General features: G+C 35.5%; 3 protein-coding genes across 5 annotated transcripts in view; 1 reads left to right on the top strand and 2 right to left on the bottom strand.

Moving 5' to 3' along the window:
* Positions 1–6,639: 6,639 nt before the first annotated feature.
* The window catches only part of LOC149568312 (uncharacterized), a 125,068-nt gene continuing 106,253 nt past the window's right edge, over positions 6,640–25,454 (bottom strand). For both annotated transcript variants that reach the window (XM_089821288.1, XM_089821289.1), the window contains exon 3: positions 6,640–6,869. In XM_089821288.1, the coding sequence (XP_089677414.1) occupies positions 6,841–6,869 (29 nt within the window). In that variant the 3' untranslated portion in view covers positions 6,640–6,840. The remainder of the gene's footprint in view (positions 6,870–25,454) is intronic.
* Positions 7,410–8,938, bottom strand: LOC149568314 (laccase-24-like). Its single transcript, XM_089823405.1, has 3 exons — positions 8,858–8,938; positions 8,303–8,693; positions 7,410–8,122 (listed from the first exon to the last, which is right to left on the bottom strand). Exons 1-3 carry the CDS (start codon positions 8,936–8,938, stop codon positions 7,959–7,961), a joined length of 636 nt encoding a protein of 211 aa, XP_089679531.1. The 3' UTR covers positions 7,410–7,958.
* On the top strand, positions 8,649–11,303 carry LOC149568313 (uncharacterized). Of its 2 annotated transcripts, XM_089821284.1 has the most exons (6): positions 8,734–8,981; positions 9,064–9,220; positions 9,433–9,533; positions 9,667–10,356; positions 10,444–10,665; positions 10,804–11,303. In XM_089821284.1, the coding sequence occupies exons 2-6, from the start codon at positions 9,097–9,099 to the stop codon at positions 11,083–11,085; spliced, it is 1,419 nt and encodes a 472-aa protein (XP_089677410.1). In that variant the 5' UTR covers positions 8,734–8,981; positions 9,064–9,096; the 3' UTR covers positions 11,086–11,303. The 2 variants fall into 2 exon arrangements, with proteins under 2 accessions (XP_089677409.1, XP_089677410.1); XM_089821283.1 differs by having other exon boundaries at positions 8,649–9,220; positions 10,804–11,194.

Raw genomic sequence — 25,454 nt, 5'->3', positions numbered from 1 at the left:
TATCTAGATAAGCCTTGAATTTTGGTAGAGGGCACACATCATTATGCACAATTTGGGCATTATTGTCCTTTAATGCCTCCTTTCTACTTTCAAACATAGTTGATGCCATTACAAAGTAGGTTCTAAACTTCAAACAATTTCATAAGATAATCAAACTTGGTTTGAAGGGACTTTGCAAACTTAATTTCACCAATGACACACACTACAATCTTCTAAAATTTGCACAAATCACTCTAGAATCACCTTGATATCGCTCTGGGGGCTCTAAATTACTAGGTAAATGAGAATCTACTAAATACCTTCAAATGGTCAATATAACCTCTCATTTAATGTTTCGTATTTATAGTAGGTAGATTCAAAATGCATGACAATTGTCTCAGTCCCCCATACTTCCCTTTACTGGCTCGGTGACAACACTAACTCGATCACAACTGCATACCAATTCTCAATCATTACTCAATCAAACATATCAAATCAATCGATATAGGATCTTGGTCAACATTGTGACTCAGCCACGAGTAACATTATTATTGATGCTCGGCATCAACTATGGTCCAACTCGGTATGTATGTTCTTTACTCGATTCACATTTCAAAACTATCCTAATGCACCTCATCTTATGCGTATAGATCAATGCAAGAAAGATCTAATTAGAGAATTCAAGATGAAAGATTTGGGACTCCTTCATTACTTTCTAGGACTGGAAGCAAGGCGAAATTCTAACAACATTATACTTAATCAAGGAAAGTATACATATCTTAAAGAGATTTGAATTGTGGAACTACAAGTCTATATCTTCTCCAATGGAGACTAAACTACATAAACTTAAAGAAGCAACATTAGAATCACCTTCAATAGATTCTACTCTCTATAGACAGATGATTGGGTCCCTTGTGTATTTGGTAAATACAATATCTCATATTTGCTATGTTGTTAATGCCTTAAGTCAGTTTATGTGTGAGCCAAAGGAGATTCACCTAGTTGCAGTCAAACACATTATGAGATACTTACAAGGTACTCTTAACCCTGCGCTCAAATATGAGAAAGTTGACTTGGATTTACAAACTCAGATTGGGGTGGAAGTGTTAAAGATAGAAAAAGTATTTCAAGATGTTGTTTCAATTTAGGAACAACAATGATATCATAGATATGCAGAAAATAGTCTTTAGTAGCACAAAGTTTCACAGAAGCCGAATACATGGTAGTAGCGATGGCCTTTGGGGAAGCAATTTTGCTTAGAAAGCTACTTGTGAGACTATTGGGTCACACCATGAATCCTACGATTATTCATTGTGATAACCAGAGTTCCTTCAAGCTTTCTGTGAATCCAGTTTTCCATGATAGGTCCAAGCATATTGAAATTCTTTACCATTATGTTAAAGATATGGTAGAGAAAAATACTGTAAAATTAGAATACATTCGTACTATAGATCAGACAATAGATATTCTTACCAAACCTCTCTCTCGACTGAAGATAGATCACTTTAGAAAAAGAATTGGTATGGTTGAATTATAAATTTTTTGCATTCTTTAAATTTTTAAATAAAATAATTTTATTGTCAGGCTATGGACTGTTATGGGCTCCACCATTTGTATTCATTATTTAAAAGGTAACGATCTTTGAGATAATGGACACTTGTATAAAAGACATTATGAGAGATGACAATCTCTTAGATAATGTGTTGAACAGTAGAGAACTATTGTCAGATCTAGATAAGTTCAAGATCATTTGTGATAGACATTTCTATGCCTATGAGTCACAACTCAGATAAAGGAAGAATTTATTCTTCAGACTTCATCCTGTGTACTGGTAGATCTTAACTCAAGATCATGTTGTGATATAGGATTGTTAGTACTTATGAGTCACAACTTGGATAAAAGAAAATTTTAATAATTTTTCAGATTTTATCCTATGTATTGCATTCCATGCAATACAATTATCACTAGTATCAGTGATAAGTCATATCACAGATATAGTAATATGACATAGTATCATGTGTTCAATGTTACCACAAGATAAATAAGATTCGGATAGATATAGAGTATCATTCTATGCTTATTCATCGAAATTGATGATGCTATATATGTTATCTCTCAGTATGATTATCAAGTTAAGAAGGGGTGTTAAAACTATAACTTTGATCATCATACAGATCTAACTGTGCAGATCGTACAGACCTCATCTTGGTAGATTATCTTATGATGGCCTTTAAATAGATTCTTCCTTGAATAGGCATGATTGGCGATTTCAAAGATGAGTGTGTGTTAGCATTTACCTTAACTAATTTTAGTTATTCTTGTTTGCTAAACATTATCTCCTTGGGCGCCGATTCTGAGAATGCATTGTTTGGGCCGACCTAGATAGGGTCATGTCCCATTAAGGGACATGCCCTTTGGTTAAGATATTTATACAAGGTGTGATTGTAGTTAAATGACACACAAGAAGAATAAGTCTGCTCCTTTAAACAATTCTGCCTATATGAATTTATTGTAGAGATAAAATATATTTCAGAACAGCATTTAATATTCTAATAACACCTCCTACATTCAGAAGATAAAGAAGATCATCTACAGCAAGGATAGAAGGTATTATGATTTAATAATAGAATTTGTAGAAACTTCACACATTTCATAAATTGAGGAAATCTCCTATGTGGAACACTATCTATTTGTTAACATATTAAATGTTGAGAGTTTGCGTGGCAAGAATGAGTAGAAGAGAAAAAATACAAGACTTGGAAAGAGTATTTGATGATCTTCGAGCTAGTTACACACAGCCATCTTTTGAGAGCAGATATACATCTCCAGGAAATCATAATGGGCGTGAGTTTACTTCAGACAATGACCTTAGAAATGTTCTAGCAGTCATGAATGGATTAAGCAGAGTCAAATGAGACAAAATACCATGAATTGTTAGAACAATAGAAAGCTAAAGTGAAGATTGACAGTCACCATATTTATAAGAAGGTACTGTTACAATCATTTCAGCATGATGGAAATATGGGGACAGATAGAGGTCGCCACATAAAAAAAGCAAACATCAAGACACAAATATGATACAAGAAGACTTTTCAAATCTATATCTTTATGTGGTACACAACTATGACAGCTTAAGCGCTTCATACACTTACAAAAGAAAGGGGCATTTGGCACAAAGTTTGTCGAAGATTTATTAAGGCTATTAGCTTTTAAAGTACACCCATGGACTCTACTGATTCAGGCACTCACTATATAACATGATGATTTGCCTCATGTTCATATTATATGTATCAATCCAAGCAAGTGGTAGAATACAATAGCGGTGTAGATGACAGTCCATTTTCAACATATCTCATTTCCAAGTTACATGATTCGCCTGTGCTTCTATATGTAAATTTGCTTAAGCATGTTCAAACTCCGAGCTCACCTTTTTGCACATGGCATAGTATTAATAACACATGTGACAGCAGTTAAAGGATAAAAGGGTATGAGGTTCAAGATGAACAAGGATCCAAGCTTACATGGCTAGGTGGAAAATTAGTTACATCAAAAGCATCAAAGATCAAGTAGACGAAGATGCAAATTTTTTTTAGCAAAGCCAATATCTTCTTTCTAATTTGCGTTATGGGTGTTTCAAGTTTCTTTTTGTGATTAGTGACTATTATCAGTTTTGGTCACAGTTAAGATATGGACCTTTTTTGCACAGAATTTGTGAATTTCATAACTTTCTTCTAACTGCGCAAAAATGCGTTAGTTACTAACCCAAATATAGTTAGTTATCAAAGGATGCCTATAAATACAAGGCAATTTTGATATAATTGATTTAGAATGTGGGCATGGTAAAGACATCTAAATTTTTTATATATGTAGTGGTGAATTCTTACCTACTTGCATATGCACAGCAGCCCACCATGATTTGAAATATGGTTATTTTATTGATAAGTGGACTATCTTACTGATAGAGTACAAACTACCAAAGTACGTTGATGTTTAATTGTTTAGCTGTGCCAGGCAATTCCTACATTCTGGAATTCAATCACATAGCATGTCCATAGAATTTATGCTGAACATGATATACCTGTGTACATAATGTGGTCATAATATTGGTTTTCCAATTTATCATATATTTGGATTTGTAGTCATACGTACACCACATGAATATTACAATGTAGAATTTGTTCTTATTTATGATCATAAGATCTTGCTAAATATGGTTGAATGTTTAATGTGCCCATGATAAGCCCATTCAATTTCCCACACAATTTCTGATGATATTCTTCTTATTTTATGATGGCAAGTGCCCCACTGTGTTTTCAAAACAGTATAAAATTGTGATAGACGTCTCATTATAATTTTTACTACTACTAGACCACAACTATACAGGCAAAATTCATGTTTGACAATTTACATGAACTGGATAGTTCTGATGTGGAATTTGAGGTCATTTCTCCACAAAATCTGGATTGGCATCTTTTAACTTAGATCATCCTTATTATTAAGCATAACAGACTAGACTGAGGTTTTGCTTATTTACCTTAACAAGCTGATTTCTACATTGTGTAGTCCAATGTTATACTGTGTCCACAAATATAAGCTTTTATAATTGGATACCTTATGTGGCCATAAGACAGATTTTTGATTCATCATACAGTTAGCGATGGATTATTGTTACGGTTAGTGATGGATTATTACATTTAATTTGTGTCAGTTATTTAGATTCTGTCTAGGTTGATCCATGTCAGTACTACTACTCTGAATGCCAGTTTTGGATTATATGCCAAAAATGAATAGATGGAACGTTAAGTAAAGGACTTGTAATATGAATGTGTTTCAAGAGATATTCATCATCGTTTTTGTGGATTGTCAACTCCAATGTTAACATTTGTTGGGCGCTCTATATAACTAGAGGTTTGAATTTTATCATCATATGCGCACCAGTTCAAACTTCACAAACTGCACTAGTCTATGATAAGAGCAATATCTTCTATAATGTGCAACTTCCAACATTTATATAAATCTGAATGTGATATAAAAGACTTCATTATAATCCTCTGACGATCTAAGCAAGCGTTCCAACATTTATATAAATCCGTATGTGATGTAAAAGACTTCATTATAATCCTCTGACGATCTGAGCAAGCGTTCCAACATTTATATAAATCCGTATGTGATGTAAAAGACTTCATTATAATCCTCTGACGATCTGAGCGAGCATTCCTTAAGAAAGCATGTGATTGTCATTAATTTCCTATTACTGTGTGATTGTCATTATCTTTAGGGCATGGTTTATCTAGCTAAGAACTGAGGGCATTCATTCACTTTATATCACACAGCGATCAGGGTTCATGCTTGTTGAAAAATATTATGCATCTCTTATTTTGATTTAAAATTGTTAGTGTCTTCTGCTTGGGAGTTGGATGACTTATTTTTCTTATGTTCCGGAAACGAGCAATCTTTTGGGTTCTAGAATTTTTTTAATGTATCTTTTCCACTGCTCATCAAATCCAAGCAAAGCATGTCACTCATATATTTTGAATAGTTTGTCTTGTGATTCCAGCTGCTTATTGAATTATTGGATTTCTCATACTGCTATTTGGAGTTATAATGGACACCACAATAGTTGAAACCTGTTGAGATGGACACCCCAAGGGGAGATCCATGCCACAGTCCATCAATAGAATGCAGTGCAATTGGAGAAAAACCAGTGTTAATTGAGCCTTCACAAATTCCTCAGTTTCAGAAACGCCCTTTCCTATGGAAGTCCAAGTCATGTCTGCTTCAAAGTTAATTGCAACTGTCCTTAGGGTCTGGACAAAACAAACTGTTCCGCATTTCAAATCCACTAAGTCTTACATCATGAGCCATTTATCCTTTTGGGAATGGGACTGTCGTGGTATAAATACAACAGTATTTAGTCAAGCAAGTAATGATGTTTTTGAAAACCAATCTGGAACAATGTATTGATGTTTTTGAAGACCAATCTGGAACTATACCCTTGCATTACAAAAGTCAATGTGCTCTGCAGATTTTAGAGGTATAGTTCTTGTGCTACTATGACTAATTGACGATCCAAATTGTTAGTCATTTAAGTTTCACAGCTTAAAAGGTGTATTTGTGGTTCATTTTGGAGCTCTCTGGTTTCTACGCTTGAATTGTTGTTATTTTAGAATGAGGATTCACATGAAAAGGCTTATGATGAGGCCAAACTTTTCTGCATGTTCTGCATTGATTTACTACCCTATGTGAGCGATCAAATCACTTAATCTATTGCTCCCAAAACATCAGAGCTGAATAATTAATTATTTATACTTTTACAATTGACAGCAACAAATCTTCAGTATTTATGCTCATTTCGAACCACCAAACTTGACTTCGGTAAACCCATTGCCACCTTAGGGTGTGATTGCTAAGGTGGCAATTGCTAGTATTATATATGAGAACAATACATCCATGCATATTTTATTATTCTAACTTCAAAATAATCGAGTTAAACCAGAATGGAGAAGCAACCAATAACAAGATAACGGAATTCTTTTACAAAAATATGATTGTAGCCCAGAATGGAAGAGCAACCAAGAACAAGATAACGGAATTCTTTTACAAAAATATGATTGTAGTGTGGCGATAGCGAATCAAATAACCTTAAAAAGAAGAGAAACATTTATCTTGAAAATCTCCAGAAACAGATGCTAGTATTATATATGAGAACAATACATCCATGCATATTTTATTATTCCAACTTCAAAATAGACGAGTTAAACCAGAATGGAGGAACAACCGATAACAAGATAACGGAATTCTTTTACAAAAAGAAAGAATATTATGAACAATTTTGCAGGTTTGAAGTCTCTCTCATTTAAATCATGATGCAGCGGAATGTGAGATTAGACCTGAAATATCGCCATTGGAAACAATAAATCTGGTTAGAAGGGTGGATTGCCTTTCAATTTAAAATCTACACTGTGCAATTTGAAATAACCTTAAAGAACGGATTACTAGTTATTCTTCATTTTCGAAGGAAATAAACACTTGTGCGTCTTCATTAAATTGAACTTGACTCCACAAAATACAGAGGAAAAGAGTTTGTGAAACGAAAGGCAGGTTTGAAATCTCTCTCACTACTTAAAACGTGTTATGGAGGCAGTAGAATATAACGGATTAGATTTATTTTTGCAACAAGATATGGGCATTGGAAATAAGGAAGAGGAGAGAATGGAAAATGAATTGCCTTTTCAGTTTAAAAGAAACAAAATATTAACAAGATTGGGACGATTTTATGATCTGTCCGAAACAAGTGGAGAAGACGAACACTTGTTAAAGAAAAGTTGCGAGTTTATTTACCGCAATAAAATTTGTAAGAAATTTTGGAATGAACCTGAAACGGTACAGTACTAATCCTTCTAGTAACTATGAAATAATGCAAAATAAAATTTAAAAGAAGACACAACAATCTTTCTGATATATAGCAAATAGTAGCTACCCAGAATTTTCCTGGTTTAAGAAGATATAAAGAATATTAGGGTCGCCAAAGAAATAGAATTATGTGCAAGGAAAGGCAGAGAGGCCCAAGGAGCAGAGATGAAGAGAAATCTCCTCTCTCTACATTAAAACATATAATTGCAACCACTTCTTTTTCGTAATTCGCATAATTGAGTTGAAAAAAAGAGACAAGATCATAGCAATTAAAGTTGCACAAGGGAGAGTATTCGCAACAATGGTGGTCTTGGTCCTTCCCTCTCCAATCAGCACCACATTAATCTTTTCTTTGCAAAGCCCCGCATTCACATTCTCGTTGTAAATCCCCTGCTTCACAAAGATGACATAAGGCTCCCTGCTGTAGGATGGCGCATTATGGAGAGCCGCTGTGATAGTATTGTAATGCCCACTTCCATCTTGGGCCACGGTCACATTCACATTCATTAGTAGAGCACCAGAATCTTTAATCCGCTCCGGAAATCTTTCCCGAATGCCCTGTTTCGCTACTTCCTGTGGGTGCCGCCTGTGAGATTGCACAAACACTTGCTCACTGGTTTCCTGATCATGAGAGCGGTATAAGTGATAACATTTGGATTTATGTCCATTCCTTTCATTTCAACAAGAACGGACTCGATTCTACGGTGATCACCCAACTTCCCAAGGCTACCTAAAGGTGTGCTGAAGGATACGACATCGAGAAGAATGATCAAGATTTTCATAACAATGTATTCCGATTTTAGATTTCGTTGTGGGTATGATTTTAAAAAATTGAATCGAACTATAATTAGAATTTGCAAATACAAAGATCATGCCACAAATTTAGATAAAAAAAAAAGATATATCTTACCAGGATTGTCAGCTACAAATCTGATAGCAGCCCATCCATTGACAGGAACATTGACGGTATTGCGCATGACAGGATCCACAAGATTGAATTTTTTAGGATCTTTCTTGGGATTATAGTTGCCGAATCCCGTTCCCACAATGTAAAAATCATTCCCATGCAAATGAATCGGATGGCTCTCGGCGGTGAAGATATTAGTCCCCTGAAGAATCACCTGAACTACAGAGTTGTATCTGAGCACTTTCACTTTGGTGGTTTTCACGGGGGCCCAGAGAAGCAAGATACCTAAAGTTGCGAATTGACTGTTGTGGAAGCAGATATCACGAGGAGTGTCTGGGCAGGTGGGGTGAAAGCAAAGACAGGAGAAGTGTATGAACGCGTATGGAAACGAGTTCTTCAATCTTTAAAGATATGCAGTTTCAGTTTGGGAATCTATGTAAGATTTTCCAACTAGATACTGCATAATTTTTGACAGTAAAAAGATTGAGGGATAAACAGGGTACAAATGCTCCTCTAACATATCCATCCTTCGGTATCTACGCAAAATTAAGTCCCTACATTAATATTTCTCAGCCCCTCCGAGAATTTAAATGCGCGGAATTGAATGAAATTAAAGAGGACAGGTGTCCTAATTCGCATTCAAGACAGCTGCAACGGCTTCATAAAATTACAGGATATATAGGTCAGTATGCAATGAGATTTCCGTATGCATACGAACAATTTAGCTATCCTTCTCCTGAAACTAACCGTTCATCCTCTCACAGGTTCAAGGCAAGGGTCGCATTTACATAAACAAAATGAATGCGATTACCCTGAGGCACGTGGTTTGCATAGTTTTTCTTTTATGCATGGGAGTCTTGCATCCGAGGGACATGCAGGAGATGCAGAATATCAGCGCTTCCATTTTATCCGAATGTTCTGGTGCATATCTCCTCACTCTAGTTTTTACTTTGTGCCTTTTACTTCTCATTATTCCAATTCTTGCTTCATTGTCGTGCTTCTCAACCTGGTACCCTCTTTAACTGTCGCCGAGGTGTTTGAAACCCCCAATTTTTCTTCACCTGCATCGCCATACTCTTTCAGCTTTGTATTCTTAAATTTCCCGATGTTTATACGTTTACTGGTTTGAGCAGGATCCAAGCCGCCTCTGTCGTCCATGTGGAGCAGCGATGCGAGCAAGAGTGTGAAGCTCTGCCTGGAATTCACCGTCATTAGGGTCCTCCTGTGCTGTCTGGTACTATAATGCCATCTTTCAAATCTAACGGCCGAGGCTGTAACCATTCATTTTTGGTGTGAATGTGTTCGACTGTGCTTTTTATAATTCAGTTTACTTCCGGCTTGAAAATGACACGGATTATTTTTTACAGGTGATTGCTAGTGTTGCAGCGATGCGGAGGTTATTTCCATTGAAATGGGTCTCTGCATACAACAATATCAATAATAATTTACCCTGCCAGAGGGTTGATAAGGATGGGCCGCCCTGTTTGGAGAAGGGAAGCGATAGCTCGAAGGAGAATTTGCTTGAAAAGCAGTTGATGGCAGATAATTCTTCTGCTATTCCAAAGGAAACTATCTCTGGGGGAGGGGATTCCAAGCGTTCATCTCCACATTCGAAGCGGTCATCTCCCCATTCAGTACGCCATCACAGAGAAAGTCATTCATCAACCACTTCCATCTTTTCCAGCAACAAGAGAGAAACATCTTCAGCAACTGAATCGCTAAGGTTGATCGAAGAAGAGATGGAATGTCGAACAAAGATACTGGAGAGTGAGAAGAATGATCTGCAGCAGACATTAGAAAAGGAGATAGATAGGCAGTCAAATGAATGGGCTTCTATGCTGGGAAAAATTAGGTCGAAGGAGAGGAAGATGAGAAAGAGGATCCAAGATCTGGCTGAGCAAAATGTACAATTGCAAAAAGAAGTTTCATCTTGGAAGAATAGTGTGTGGATGCAAGAAGAAATCTTGAAAGAAAATTCTCATATATCCTATGATGAATCCCTCAAGCAACATGCAGCAAATCCAGAGGCATATCAACAGGAACAACAGCATATAGAGGTAACTAATGTTATTTATTTTGCTATTTTAGGGAGTGTTCATTAACATGGTTTTGTGATCAACCATTATTCTTCATTGCTATTTTAGAGTGAGGAGGTTTTCAAACAACTAAAGCAAGAACTTAAAGCCAAAACTTTACTGGTCAAGCTTCTACGGGAGAAATTATGTTCCAATGTGGCTGATGTAGAACAAACTGAGGAGAAAGTTGCAACTTTTGAAAGGAGTCAAGAGGTTTTGAGGAGTAACATTGAAAGACTACAGGCTAGGCTCACTTTCTCAAACCAAAAAGAGAAAGATTTGGAGGTTCTGGTATGTGTTGTCATGCTTTCAATTGTTTATATTTAGGATGTCAAACAGTTTGTTAAATGGAAGATTAACTTACTTTTGGAGAGCATTATATTTAGTTCAGATTATGAGCACTAATGCTGTGATATATTTTATCTACAGCTTGGAGGGAAGGAAAATACCATAAAATGTTTACAGATTGACTTAGAAGAATGTCAGAAAGAACTGACGTTGTTAAGAGCAGAGATACCCAAAGTTTTAGAAGAAAGGAATGAATTTCAGCAAGATGCAGAACAACTTACCTTGCAAAACATTAAACTCATCGCTGAAGTTGGAACACTTAAGCTCAAAGTAAACAAACTAGATGAAGATGTATTAGTTAGGGAGGGACAGTTGTCGATTTTGCAAGAATGCCTAAGGGAAGAGTTCTGTAAAGAACTGTAGTATTGTCTGGGTTCATTCCTTTTCCACTGACATGTAATTTTCAACATTCTTGGTGGTTGTATTCTAGTTCTCACATTTGTAATATAGCTGATTGTAGTTTCTAAGCAAATTTAGCAAGAACTCCTTCGATGTATAGTTAATCTCTATTTTAAATGTATTAATTTGAAGAAAATATTAGAGACATTATGATACATTAATATTAATAATGATTATAGGAAGACTTCAAGTTTCTGTAATATGTTAAAGGAAAGGTCTCTATAGCTGTATCTCTCTCTATCTATAGCTAATATTTTATTGTGCTAAGAGGCATTCTACAGTGGTATATGTGTTGAACAACCCATCTACAGAAAAGCTCACAAATGGTAAATTAAAACTAGTGCTACCCCAAATTTCTGGGATTGGTAGATCAGGGGACGAGTTTTTGGGATGACAACTTTTTTGTGCAATTTTGGGGACAGCTATATAACAATAAGGAAATCAAATTAAAATATGTAGAAAAATTTAGAGATTCATAAAGAATAGACAAAGCATGCTCTTATACATAATAGAAACTTAAAATATAAGAATTAGCAAAATTCATTTTTTCAAATTTCTCTTACTTTGTTACTTCAAGAGTCAAAGACAAATATCTTCTAGAAATCAAAGTCAGTGTCCCCTAGGCATACACTATCCCTGAAACTTATCCAAGACGGGGATGGCTGAAAAACATATTGGAAACACATTCCAAAGCAACATTGAATTAAACCCATTGCCACTTGTACCATTTGTCATGATTTGTAAGTAATTTTTTTGTATTCCATTTGAAATGGAGAGGAGGTCAATAATTAAGATGGTGTGGATTTGTAACCAACAGTAGAAGAGTGGTTCCTGAATTGATACAAAATATCTCATGCCCTGACACACCCTCCACCTAGTTGTTTCCTTTATTTGTGACTCTCTGTGGCATTGATAGAATAGAGTTCTGAGGAGAAAGTCATAGGTTTTGTTAAGCTCTTAGATTTATCCACATAAAAAGTTTGTCATGTGTTCTGAGGTTTCTATTAATGGTTCAATATTTACATGGTGTTTTAGATGGTGCATCTTATCTTTCCAAGACTCCTACCATGTGGGACCTCACATATGGGACTTCAATTCCTATTCCTGCTCAATTCTTTATCAACAGAAACTCTTGAAAGGAAACTAGTAGGAGTGTTGATCCCATATGATAAAAGTTTAGTAGTAGTAAATTCTGATTGGAAGTTGAGAAGGAATTTTGTTTCTCTATTATTGTGAAATCTTGGATTGTTTTTGATGATTTTGTTCCAAACTTATTTTGTGTGGTCAAAACTTTTATTCAACAATGCTTCAAATCTTAATATGTTTTTGCAGTTTGGATGCGGGTGTATTTGTGGATATGGTTCAATTCTTAATATCTTAATATGATTGAGTACATAAAATCCTACATTACAGGATGTGCCTTTTGTAGTTTGGATGCAGATGTGTCTATGGATATATGGCTTATTGTCATATAACCCATTCTTCAGATACCAAATAGGTCATTGCCACTTGGATTAGTTGAAGCCATTTTCTTTTTAAAAATATATATATTAAAAAATGGAATCAAAATAATATTAATAACAGGTTTATGTTGCATACTGATGACCTAGATTTTGAATAGCAGTTACAAATTTATTGGGGGAATCTAATTTAGTACTATTTTTTTTTAGAACCATCATTTGACAGTAACTAAAACGTACTCCCTAGCTGCTAATTGGGACAACATGCATATTTTTAAGTTAAATGGGAGAGTTGAGGGAAGAGGTGGGGGAAGCGCTGAAAATTGGGAAGGGAACTCATTGTCTTCAATGGTTTTCTTCTGTTGTTTTCTTTTGCTTGATACTCAGAGGTATGCGCATATATTCTATTCAAGGTTAACTGTATATAACTTTCAAGAAATTCTTCATTCTCCTCTCAATTAGCATTATTTGTGAAATTTATTGCTATAATCTTGTTAATTGCACTTGTATAACACCTTAGTTTCAACATTTTCTTGCATCGTCTTGTTTTTGTTCTGCATATTAGTGAGATCCCTAGGAAATTGCCATCTATATTATCCTCACCTACTTTATTGAATATGGTCGTGCATGCGTACCTTATAATTTTTCTCCGCTTAACCAACAAATTAATGTCAAACTGAAATATTGGATGCATTTTTTGTATAACGCCATTAGCCTTTAGATTCCTCCAAGATTAGGTAGTCGGAGTAATAGGAAGTTTGATTAAGCACTACATTTTTCTTTATTTCTCTTTTGACCTGAGCTTCCATGTTATCTAGCCTTGGATTAAGGATTGGTTGATTAGTTTGCATCTTACTAGCTCCTAAATCACCATGACCAGCCTAAAAGACTTTGGATTGTAAATGATTCCTTTGATGTTTCTATTTGTTTTTTCTTTCTTCTCTCAAGGCCATAATGTAGGTGGTTTGAGATAATGGACATTGATATATGGCTGGTAGCCTGGAATTTACAAGTGAAATAGAATGGCCTTTGACCATGCTCCAAGGGACATCTAAGAGGTCCTTTTGATTGTGGGGGAAAAGTTGGGAGTCAGTGGCAAGTTTGGGGACTATTGGCGAAGACTGTATCATTGTGGATTTGGGGACTATTGGCGAAGACTGTATCATTGTGGACTTGGTTTTCGGCTGATTAGAGAATGGTCTACTTGTTTGTATTGGTTTCATTCAAAACTTTTCTTAGAAATATAATTGACAATTTCAAAGTTTTCCTTGCTATGTGAGATTTTCTAAGGTTGTGTCTTCTCCTTGGTCATCACTCCTCGAGTTTTTACTGTCGAACCTTACTACTTTTATATCTACACTTATTGACTCTGTTATTCCTTTTAGCATAGGTGTCTCTTCCTATTTTGAAGTGATCATGTAACTTCATGATTTGACGCTTCATTTTCTATCAGAATGTTTATGCTGAAAGCCAATATTTTCACCCATTTGGCTTCTGACATTTACTTCAACCTATTTTTCTATTTTCTTTAGATTTCACATCAATTTTGTTTGATTTCAGTATCATTATGATTTGAACATCCATTCCTACACAACTTCTTACTGTTAAGGCAGATATTTGTATATTTATATTGAATAGGAAGTTTCAATTTCATTGGGTTGTTTCAATCTAACTTTTAAGTCTGTTTGGCAACGGGAATACAAGTGGAATAGGCATATGTAAATTCTTAAAATTTTGAATTTTGTGTCTGGGTGCACCAAATCAGAATTGCGACTTGGAATAAAATAGGAATATGTATTCCAATTTCGTCCCAAAAATAAATATTTTCAATTCCACCTCAATAGCTGGAATTGGAATATGTATTCCTATTCCAGTTTTATTTATTTTAGAAACCTTTGGGTCCGTGAATTCTCCATCAAATTCTGGCTGAACCAAACAAAGAATATGAATATATATTCCTATTTTCTATTCCAGAATAACAATTCCTATTCCCATATTTGTATTCCCACAACCAAACGAGCCCTTAAAAGGATTTGCATTATTTAAACATATTGTGGACTTACAATTTTCGCTGCAGTTTTCATTTAATATCATTACACTTTTATTACTCCAGTTGTCTATTACATGGTCAAATATTTGTTGGTTTATAAATATGCTCTGTAGTTTAATTCATTTTCTTTGAGTTAACTCTTAAGGAAAGATCAATAATTCCCTTGTGTTGTCATGGTTCCTATTTGGATATCAAAAATGTATTCTCTTGATGGGCCTCATTCCTTGTTGCAACACCATCTCAATCCATCACCTCTTTTCTAATCTTAATCATATGACACTAACTGTCCTGACTTTCACTTATTACCATAACTAATTCTTGCATGCCAAGGTGTGATGTTGTTTTACCATTTTGTTCTTATTGATTATCTATTTTTCATATTCAGACTAATTGCTCATCTACTTGATTCTTCTTTCTTATCTCTTAGCTATTTAGCTCCACTGGAAAATCTAGTAAATATGAACAATACCCAGCCTAACATGAGAAATACTAAACAAGTAAAACTACAGGGAGTAATGGAATTGCATCACATGACATCTCATTTTATACCTAGTATATCGTGAATCGTAGATGTATTTAACTTAGAGGAGCATAAGAGCAACATTAACAAATAAAACTCTTGAAATTAGTTGGATTAGAGAATAAGGTAACACATCAATCTATTATATTATTATATTGATTGTAATTAATAAATAAATTACAAGTATGTATGTATATATATATTATGAACAAATTACTATATAAATAAATCGCTTCATGCTTTTTCATAATATGAATTAAAAGAATCATTACTATTAATCAACTAATTCAAATTCACAAACTATCCCTTATAATTCAAACTTTACAAATACCAACTACTTAATTAAATGTAAAAGAAGCTATTTACTCGATTTTCCACTAGATCTAAATAGCTAAGGGATGAGAAAGAAGATATCAATTAGAGGAGTGATTAATTTGAATATGAAGAATAGATAATCAATAAGATCAAAATAGGAAAACAACATCATATATTAACATACAAGAATTAGATAGGGTAATAAGAGAAAGTAGGGATAACTAGTGTTAGATGATTAAGACTAGAAAATAGGCGATGGATTGAGATGGTGCCACAACACAGAACGTGGCCCATCAAGAGAAAACATTTTTGATGGCCAAATAAGAACCATGACAACACAAGGATACAAGGGAATTATTGATTTCCTTAAGAGTTAACTTGGAGAAAATGAGTAAGAGTAGAGAGCATATTTCTCAATGAACAAATATTTGACCATGTAACAAATAATTGCAATAAACAAAGCATAATGATGTCAAACAAAAATCTGCAGTGAAAATTGCAAGCCCACAATCCACAATCTACTTGAATAATTGAACTTATAAAAGTACAAGTCAGGCTAAACCATCAAATCTTTTTGAAGCATCTCCAAGTTTGAGCTGGATTGAACAATCTAATGGAATAGAAAGTCCCTATTTGATATAAATACACAAATCTTCCTTAAAAAGTAAGAAGTTGCATGGGAATTGATGATAAAATCATAATGATACTAAAATCAAACAAACTACTGCAAAATATGGAGAAAATAGAAAAAGAGGTTAAAGTAAATCAGACACATCCTTAGAAGGGCAAGGCCTCAATGTTGTGTTGTTGGCATTCCTCGTGCAATGTGATGCAAGGGTTGCGCGATATGATGCAAAGACTGCATGACATTGCGAAGCTGTGCACGAAGCAATACAAATCCTCTCGCACAGTTAGGCAAGGTCTCATGTGGAGAAGCAAAGTCTCATGCCAGACTACAGATCAATGTCTCCTCGCATGAAAAATAATGGGCATTTTGGCTTGGCTGAGGAAAGTTTGGAAGTTGGTTTTGGACACCCTACTAGGTTCCACACCTTCCTAGTTCAAAACATATTTTCTATGGAGTTTAAAATATGTCATTTAAGTATAAGTTGGCATATTTTAATATATTCTTAAGAAATATTTTAATATATGTGACGATTCATTTGAGATAGGTCCAGAGCTCTCCGAGTTAAGATAAATATTTTGAGAAATTTTAGGACTTCAAAAGTTTAGACTTTGCCAAATTTCAGGGCTTTAGGATTTTAGACTTAACAAAATTTCAAGAGTGAGGTTGTAACTTTGAGCCCTTGTGCTGTGTATGACCATTGTTGGTCTCTACTTGTAATTCTTGATTATGTTGTAACTAGTGGAAATGGACTTGTTTGTCTAACCATGCTAGGAGCTTTTACTTTGGGTTTGAAAGAGAACATCCTCTTGTATAATCTCATAATTCATGTGATCTTTGGTTTGTGAGTTATGGTTTAGTGCTTGGAGATCCTTGCAAGTGTTGTAAGACTTCCGTTGGTGTAGGTCAATATGTGATTTTAGCCATGTTCCCTATTCTTATCACCTTGTTTTGATGTTTCATTATTGTATATGGTTACTTTATGTTGTTGATTTAATAACTTATCTTAAGAAAAAAAAATTATTCAGTGCACATTTTATCCTTGTGTTCCAAGGATCTTTGGGTGGGGCATTACAATATGCATCTGTTATTAATATTATTTTGATTCCAAATGACTTCAACTAATCCAAGGTTGCAATGAAAATATCACTTTATTAGGTATCTGAAAAATGGGTAGTGACATTCTTCCCCCTTTAATTAATGTGTTTTCTTCAATGCATTAATCAAAATTTTCAATCATATCCCAAAAAAATAAAAAAGGTCACTCTTGACATTGTGAATGAACCGAAATGATTGTGAATATATATGTATGAGTATAATATGAAGTAGATATGAATTATCCACTAATACGGTCAATTCTATGTAATACCAAGGTATGGTAAGCAAGCAAAGGTATGTGTGTGCATTGTTGTGATTTTAAGGTATTGTGCAACTTATTTGAAAGCATTGAGATAAGGGAATAGTTGATTTTTAATTGAATTGATTTATGATGTAATGTGGACTAATATTTTGTTGACTAGTGAATGTGCACATCAACCTTGACTCTTGTAGACTTTTCCTCATTTTATGGTAATTTTTGATATGACACTCATTTTAGGTTGCAATCCTTACACTTATTAGCATATTTTTGAACTTAGCATTGGGTATGTACACCAAGTTGTGGTGCCAAAAAGGTGACAACCCTTTTTTTTCAATTTTCAATAGCGTGTAAATAGTTTTAAAAAATCAAAATCTTATAAATGGGCTACATACCTGCAGCCCATTCATTTTAACTCTTTTTTTTGCCCTCTCCTCATAGCAACACGTACACGAATTGTAGAAAATCAAAGTTTTCACCACCTACCTTGCCAATGTGCCTCTTCGCCAATGAAATACAATATCACAAACATGTTGTATGTAATCTAAATTTCATTTTGCATTGTTTGATATGTTTTTTATATTTTTTTGTAGGTTTTTTATATTGTTTTGCAGGGTTTTTACAAATTTTCTTTAGATTTGTTTATTTATTTAGATTTCAATTAATTTTTTATTAGAAAATGTCAATAATCAACCGAAAAATCCCCAAGAAACTCAAAACCCTCAAGAAAATCAATACCAAAACCCTCCCCAAGAAGAAGAACAAATTTTGCAACTTAAACCAATTGAAAGACTTCCAACAAGCACACAAGAAAATATAATAAATGAAATAGAAAGAGGCAAAACAAAATTAGAAGGACTCATTGGTTGGTTGAAAGAATCTAGACTAACCAATCCAATGAGGGCTCAATTGGCATTGTCCCTCGAATCCATTAAGACCTAGATAGCTTCAATTAGTGGTTAGTTAGATGTTTGGTGGGTTAAGAGGAAGCGGAGGGCTTGACCTTTTTTCCTTTTACCGTGGTCCATCCATCCTCCACCAAACTAGTAGCCTTCTACCACACAAAGTTAGCAACACTACAACCAACCCCCAAAACCTCCGAAGTTGAGGAAAAAAACCTCAGCAGAAGAAGGGACAACAATATCCAAATACAGACTAGCAACAACCTGAGAAGGAGCCATAGGAGGAGCCACCATCAAATTTCCAATAACAGGGATAACAATGTCCAGAGATGGACCAACAATAGCCTAAGAAGGAGCCACGAGAAGAGCCATCGTCAAATCACTAGTAACAAAATTTGAAAGAGGGTGAATAGATGAGGTCACCACCATTGGGGCAATAGACAGGCTATCAGAGACAAACAATCAAATCCTCCACCAAAGTATCTTGAGAAGAGTCACCATCCCCTGTAGAAGGGACCTTCTAGACCGTGTAGTGATCATCTAAGACCCTCTTCCACCAAGAAGGGGACTTTTTTGCTCTAGATTTATCAAAGGAGCAACTGGTAGCAAGGTGGCTTGTCTTGTGGCATTTCCTGCAATGAAAGGGCAAACCCTCATAATCAAGATGTTGAATCCAAGATCCAAGAGGAGAGGCCAACTTAATCATTTTGGGGAGTCCCTTAGAAATGTCGATCTCAATCAAAATGTCAGCATACATCATCCAAAACACATTGGATGAAGCCGTATCAACCATCAAGAAGTCTCCAAGGGCTTCCCCCACCACCTCTAGGACAAAATCTACCCAAAGGTGAAGGGAGAGATTCGAAAATCTAACCCACAGAGGCGTCTTATTAAAAGATTATGTCAATGGGTCAAAATCCTTATACCGAGGTATAATTTGGTTCTAATGTTTCTTATCACTCTCTTGCTCAGATTTGCATGAAAATCACACTTTTGATAGCTAGGGCTTTGAAAATATGAAAAGCTCTTGAGTTCTCAGATTTACAAAGTAATATCTATTGTTCAATGTGCCTATATATAGATCCAGCGTAAAAAGTAACATTGAGATTTTAATAGTAACCACAACTCTCACCTACCTCTTCCTTTGTACAATAAATGCCTTCTGATCACATGTCCAATGGTAAAGTTTTAGTGTTATTCTTTTCTTGTCCAAGTAATGTTGAGATTTTAATTGTAACCACAACTCTTACCTACCTCTACCTCTATTCAAAAAATGCTTTATGATCACACATCCAATGATCAAATTTTAGTGTTATTCTTTTCTTGTCTTCACAAGAAAAGCATGACCATCTCTCATTATTCCAAGAAACCACTCTTCATAACATACTAGTTTACATGTGAGGATTGGTACAAGACTTAAGTTTCTCATGCAACCCTTTAAGACTTTCAAGTTTAACCTAATTGGGAAGTCTCACCATTCACCAATGAGTTCACAACCTCTCTAGGTTCGATCTCAGCTTCTTCCTCTTTCATCTAGGTCCAAACCTTCACAAATTCCTTGCTGACTTTTGCAATAGAAATGATTTTTTCTTTTCCTTTCTCGCTATTATGTTATTGGTCCAACAATTTTTGGCAATATGACCAATCTTATGACATATGTAGCATGACATGACTATATTTTTCCATGGTCCAGTATTGTTGCTATAGCCCATCATTATATTTTAGTGGGATGCATTGTGACCATAATTTCTATAGGTAGAGAGAACCTATCATACACACTTGTTATTTTATTTCTTCTCCCCATCCTTGGAGATGACAGTTTCATTCGATATTTTTATCCATAGTCCTTGGATTTATGACCATACCTATTACAATGGTAATAATAACCTTCCACTCTTGCCTCATTTACAAGATCTATGCACTCATGTGCACGGTGTCCACACCGATGACAAATATTATAGTAGCCTCTATAGGTATGTTGAATATTGGGTACTGTTTGCTTGTACCAAATTTTTTTTGACATGCATTATACTTTACCACAATAATAAAAAGTAAGTTTTTTAATGAATATCTTTCTTTGGTGTCTTCTTATTATTTATTGTGTTTTAGTCTTTTATTCCTAAAATCTCTCCTTTCTCTGTTGTGTTGATTCCTTTGAATCCTAAACTATTTGAGCTTGCAGTTTTTCTTGAGATATAAGTTTCTCTTCTAGTTTCCTTGTGCTTTCATTGGATTTTATTACTCCTTTTTTTCCTCTATGATGTTTTTTAACTCATCCATCAGTTAATGAATGTACTTTTCCACCCGCTTCCCTTCTTCATTCAAAACTTCTAAGTATTCATTTTTTTCATGACAGTGTTCTTGTAAGACATCATTTTATTTCTTGATGTATCAATGTTCTTCTTTCATCATGGATATTTCTTCTTCTTTTTCTTTCACTAAATCTTCAACTTGTTGCTTCACTTCTTGAGCTATTTTCAGTTCTTCATAGGCTTGATCTCTTGCAAGGATGTCATTCCTTTCTCATCCTGTGCTTCACTCATTCTTACCACTAAATTTTCTTGTTCCTTTTTCATTTTCATGATGATAAAGATTGTAGTAGCCTCTATAGGTATGTTGAATAATTGATACTATTTTCCCATGCCAACAAAATTTTGACATGTATTCAACTTTACCACAATAATAAAAAGTAGGCTTGTTGAATGAACTATATTTCTTTGGTGTCTTATTATTATTTATTGTGTTTGAGTCTTTTATTCCTAAAATATCTCCTTTCTCTATTGTGTTGATTCCTTCAAATCCTAGACTAGTTGAGCTTGAGATTTACCCTTGAGATTTATGTTTCTCTTCTAGTTTCCTTTTGCTTTCATTGGATTTCATGAATCTTTTTTCCCCTCTTTGATGTTCTTCAACTCATCCATTAGTTGATGTATTTACTTTTCCACTTGTTTCCATTCTTCATTTAGGACCTCTAACTATAGTTTTTTCATGAAAGTGTTCTTGTAAGACGCCATTTTCTTGTTTTCTATATCAATTTTATTCTTCCATCATGAATATTTCTTCTTCTTTTTCTTTGAGTAAATCTTTAGCATATTACTTCTCTTCTTCAGCTATTTTTAGTTCTTCATAATCTTTGTCTCTTGCAAGGATGTCATTCCTTTCTCATCCCATGCTTCACTCATTCTTATTGCTGAATGTTGTTGTTCCTTTTTAATTGTCCTAATAGTTCTTGTTAACTTTCCATGCTTAGCCATGATTTTTGAGATTGCATCCTCTTATTATTCATAACCACTTTTCTCTTCAATTTTCTTTATTAGTACTTGGCTTTCATCTATCTTCTTCACTAGTTTCTTTGTTTTTACTTGGGATTCTCTCAACTTGTCTCATATTTTTTATTAATAATTATTTATATCATACATTTTTTTTTTGAATAAAAGGGTAAAAACTTTATTGAAGATTAGAAAACAACATTACAAAAATAGCAAGGGATTGAGGTCCTGAGTAAAAGCAAAAGCATCAGACCATCAACATCAATTGTCACCATTCTCAGCCTTATCTTCATCAAGAATATTCATTAAATCTAGGCAAATCCCTTGGGGAACCAATTCCCACTCCTCAATTCTCCATCCCTCAGCATGCTCTGAAGCCCATTTTGCAAAACAATCAATTTCCATTCTCTTGGGATATGAACAAATGTCACCATTTCCATCAAAGAACTTACCCGTAAAATTTGTTGCACAACCCTAGCCAACTGCCAACTAACATTAGCCACTTTCTGTTCAATAAGGAAATTGATCAAAACCTGCAAATCAGATTCACAAACTATTCTCCACCACCCCAAAGCATGAGCTCTCTCTAGAGCGACTAGAATAGCCAACCCTTCCACCAAGTTGATGGTCTGTATTCCTTCATATATCGAAAAGAAGAAGATCATTGAGCCCAAGGAATCCCTACCAATCCCACTAGTACCAGCTGGGCCCGAATTTCCCTTTGAAGAACCATCAGTGTTGATCTTCAAAATGCCATAAGGAGTAGGTTGTCATTTACCATTCCTATCAATTTTTTGTTTCTCTCGACACCTTCTCTTAGCCCTAGTCAAGATCAAGCGAGAGCCCATAATCCCCAATCTTTCCACCAACTCCGTATCCCTTTTCCACAAAGGGAATTCCACTTCGCATCTGGCTCCCATTGTCTCTTGAACCATACTCAATAACCTCTTCCAAATTTGTTGCACTAATCTTTGTTCTCCCTGAAAAATCCTTTGATTGCATTCTAGCCAAATCTACCACAATAAGAAGATAGGTCCCAAAACCATACCTCTTGCAAAAAGGGTACCACAGAAGGAGGTTGACTCATCCTCTACCAAAACTCGATCAAGGAAGAAGCATGAACACAAGGCATTGTCCAAACATCCCACCAAAAATGCCAAAGTTGTAGGGCAAAGGAGTAATGAAAGAACAAATGGGTAGAGCCCTCCCTAATAGCCCGACACATAACACAAATAGAAGGACCGAGGAAACCTCTCTTCTGAATATTATCCCAAGTCAAACACTTATTGTAGGCCAACATCCAAGCAAAACAATTACATTTTGGCCAAGAAAGCTTGTTCCATACCTTCTTCCATCACTGAGTTTTAGGCTCTACCAACTTCTCAAATAATAACCTATTATAGCTAGAGGCTACAATATAGATCCCATAGGGTTGGGGGACCAGGCCAGCACATCATCTTCCCAGAGAGAGCAACATCTTATACTGGAAAGGATATTTTGCAGCACAACACATTCCTCCTGCAAACCTACAACTGACCGCTCATTTGGGGACTTCCATCTAGCCAACACTAGCTAACCACAGGGGACAAAAGATTTAAAATCACTAACCCGTGACCAACCAGCCTCTAGGAATCTTTAATAGAGAGCCAATAAGTTGGGAAACTAAGAGATAATGGGAGGAAAACCATCCCAAGAATTAGACCAGAATTGGGCCTTTGACCCCCTCTTACAAATCCAAAATAATCCATCTTTAATAAGCATAGCACCTTTCTTAAGAGCATCCCATATCATAGATCCCTTACCAACAAGGGGATACCTAGAAATCTCAAATTGAGAAATCCCTAGGAGATACTTCTATGAGAGAACCTTGGCCCAACTCTTACCCCGCTCATTACACCACCTCCAGTAAAGTTTAGCAGCCAAAGCCTCCCCATTCATAGTTGACTGCCTCAGACCTAGTCCACCATATTATTTCAGATTACAAACCACTTCCCATCTTACCAAACTCTGTTTGGAGTACTCCAAGCATCCAGCCCATAAAAATTGTCTCACCATAGAATCAAGATCTTTTAGGAAGCCCATAGGGGCAACTTGCAGCATGCATCTATAAATGGGCAAAGCTTGCACAACTGACCTAATTAAGTGGACACGACTAGCAAAGGATAGCCAACGATGAGTCCAATGGTTAACTTTCACCCTAAAATTATCCAAAATTGTCTACCAAGACTCCTTGTGAGGTCTCCTCACCGAGATGGGAATGCCAAGATAAGTCAATGGGAGGTTGCTGATCTAAAATCTCAGAGTACGAGAAATCCTTTGTTGAATAGGATCCAAAGTGTTAAAAAAGAAGATGGAAAATTTTCCTTCATTAATTTGCTACCCAAAAGCAACCAAGTAAGAATCCAATACCCTTCACAAATTAGAGGCCTCCATCATTGTAGCCATCCCCATCAAAGCAGTATCATCCACAAATTGCAAATGAGTCTGTGGAGGTAATGTGCCACCCCATCTCCAACCTTGAATGAAACCATCCTCCACATTTTGTTTAATCCATCTACACAAGCCTTCAACCAAAAGAATAAAAAAATAAGGGGAAAGAGGATCTCCTTGATGAAGCCCCCTAGAAGCCCCAAAATGCTTAGAATGGCTCCCATTAATAAGCACCAAAAAGGAAATTGAAGTTATACAACTCCAAACCCACTGAATCCATTCTTTCGCAAAGCCAAAAGCACTAAGAATCTACTGGAGGAAGGACCACCTCACTCTGTCATAAGCCTTATCCATGTCTAGCTTGATAAACATTGCTTTTTCATTTGAGTTAGCCATAGAATGGATGACCTCAATTGCAATTACAATTCCATCGAAAATTTGCCTACCCGCAACAAAACCACTTTGCTCTTCAAAGATCAAATCTACAAGCCCCTTCTTCAACCTGCACACAATAATTTTAGCAATAATTTTATAGATAACATTGCATAAAGATATGGGCCAAAATTGGCTTAACTTATCAGCCCCCTCATTCTTGGGAATAAGAGCAAGAAATGTAGCATTTAGAGGCCTTAACATCTGCCTATTGTGTTAAGACTCATGAACCACTGCCAGGAGATCAAGTTTGATGATATCTGAGAATTCTTGAAAAAACTCAATTAGGAAGTTAGCTAGACTGGCGCTTTCCCTTTCTTCATATTAAAAAAAACCCCTTCAAGCTCTTCAAGCAAGATATCCCTCATGAGTTGTTGATTCAGATCTCTAGACATAAGAGAAGGGATACAAGAAAGAATATGCACTTCCTCAAGAGACCCCCCTTGCGAGTCCTCTTGAAAGAGAGATTCAAAGTATTGCATTTCCTCCCTAGACATTTCTAGAAAGGAAGAAAGATGGTCCCCCCTATCATTCACCAAACCAAGGATAGAGTTACCATGGTGCCTGGCTTTCATAGAGTTGAAGAAAAAAGCTATATTTTTGTCCCCTTTCTAAAGCCACTCAATTCACACCTTTTGTTTCCAATACAATTCCTCATGGATTTCCCACTCTTCCAACAATTTCATAGCTCAAGCCTCATCTTGAAGTAGTTCATCTGTTACCCCATCCTCCCTTATCCTTCTTGTGACACCATCTAGATCTACCTGGGTCAATGCCTTTGCATGGAAGACATTCCCATAGTGCAAAGGATTCCACCATTTGAGCTCAAATTTAACATACTAAAGTAGCTTAGCAAAGACATATATTAAAGTGTCATAAGTTGGTCTACCTGTCTTCCACCAATCAGAAACCAAGTCATTCAAGGATGAGTCCCGTAACCACATAATTTGGAACCTAAAACAAGGTTTTTGAA

The sequence above is a fragment of the Cupressus sempervirens genome, chromosome 3 (assembly GCF_028749045.1).
Source record: "Cupressus sempervirens isolate cs-2001-9-10 chromosome 3, ASM2874904v1, whole genome shotgun sequence".
In the NCBI taxonomy this organism is placed as follows: Eukaryota; Viridiplantae; Streptophyta; class Pinopsida; order Cupressales; family Cupressaceae; genus Cupressus; species Cupressus sempervirens.
The sequence above is the reverse complement of the archived record's forward strand: the minus strand, read 5'-3'. Positions and strand labels throughout refer to the sequence as shown.

Excerpts from the sequence above, each read along its gene's own strand:
- LOC149568314 (XM_089823405.1), bottom strand. The coding sequence starts at position 8,938 with ATGCGAATTAGGACACCTGTCCTCTTTAATTTCATTCAATTCCGCGCA. Across the intron at positions 8,694-8,857 it reads AGGGGCTGAGAAATATTAAT|AACTCGTTTCCATACGCGTT; the intron begins GTAGGGACTTAA and ends TAAAGATTGAAG. Across the intron at positions 8,123-8,302 it reads ATTTGTAGCTGACAATCCTG|GTAGCCTTGGGAAGTTGGGT; the intron begins GTAAGATATATC and ends GCACACCTTTAG.
- LOC149568313 (XM_089821284.1), top strand. The coding sequence starts at position 9,097 with ATGAATGCGATTACCCTGAGGCACGTGGTTTGCATAGTTTTTCTTTTA. Across the intron at positions 9,221-9,432 it reads CATTTTATCCGAATGTTCTG|GATCCAAGCCGCCTCTGTCG; the intron begins GTGCATATCTCC and ends TGGTTTGAGCAG. Across the intron at positions 10,357-10,443 it reads AGGAACAACAGCATATAGAG|AGTGAGGAGGTTTTCAAACA; the intron begins GTAACTAATGTT and ends TTGCTATTTTAG.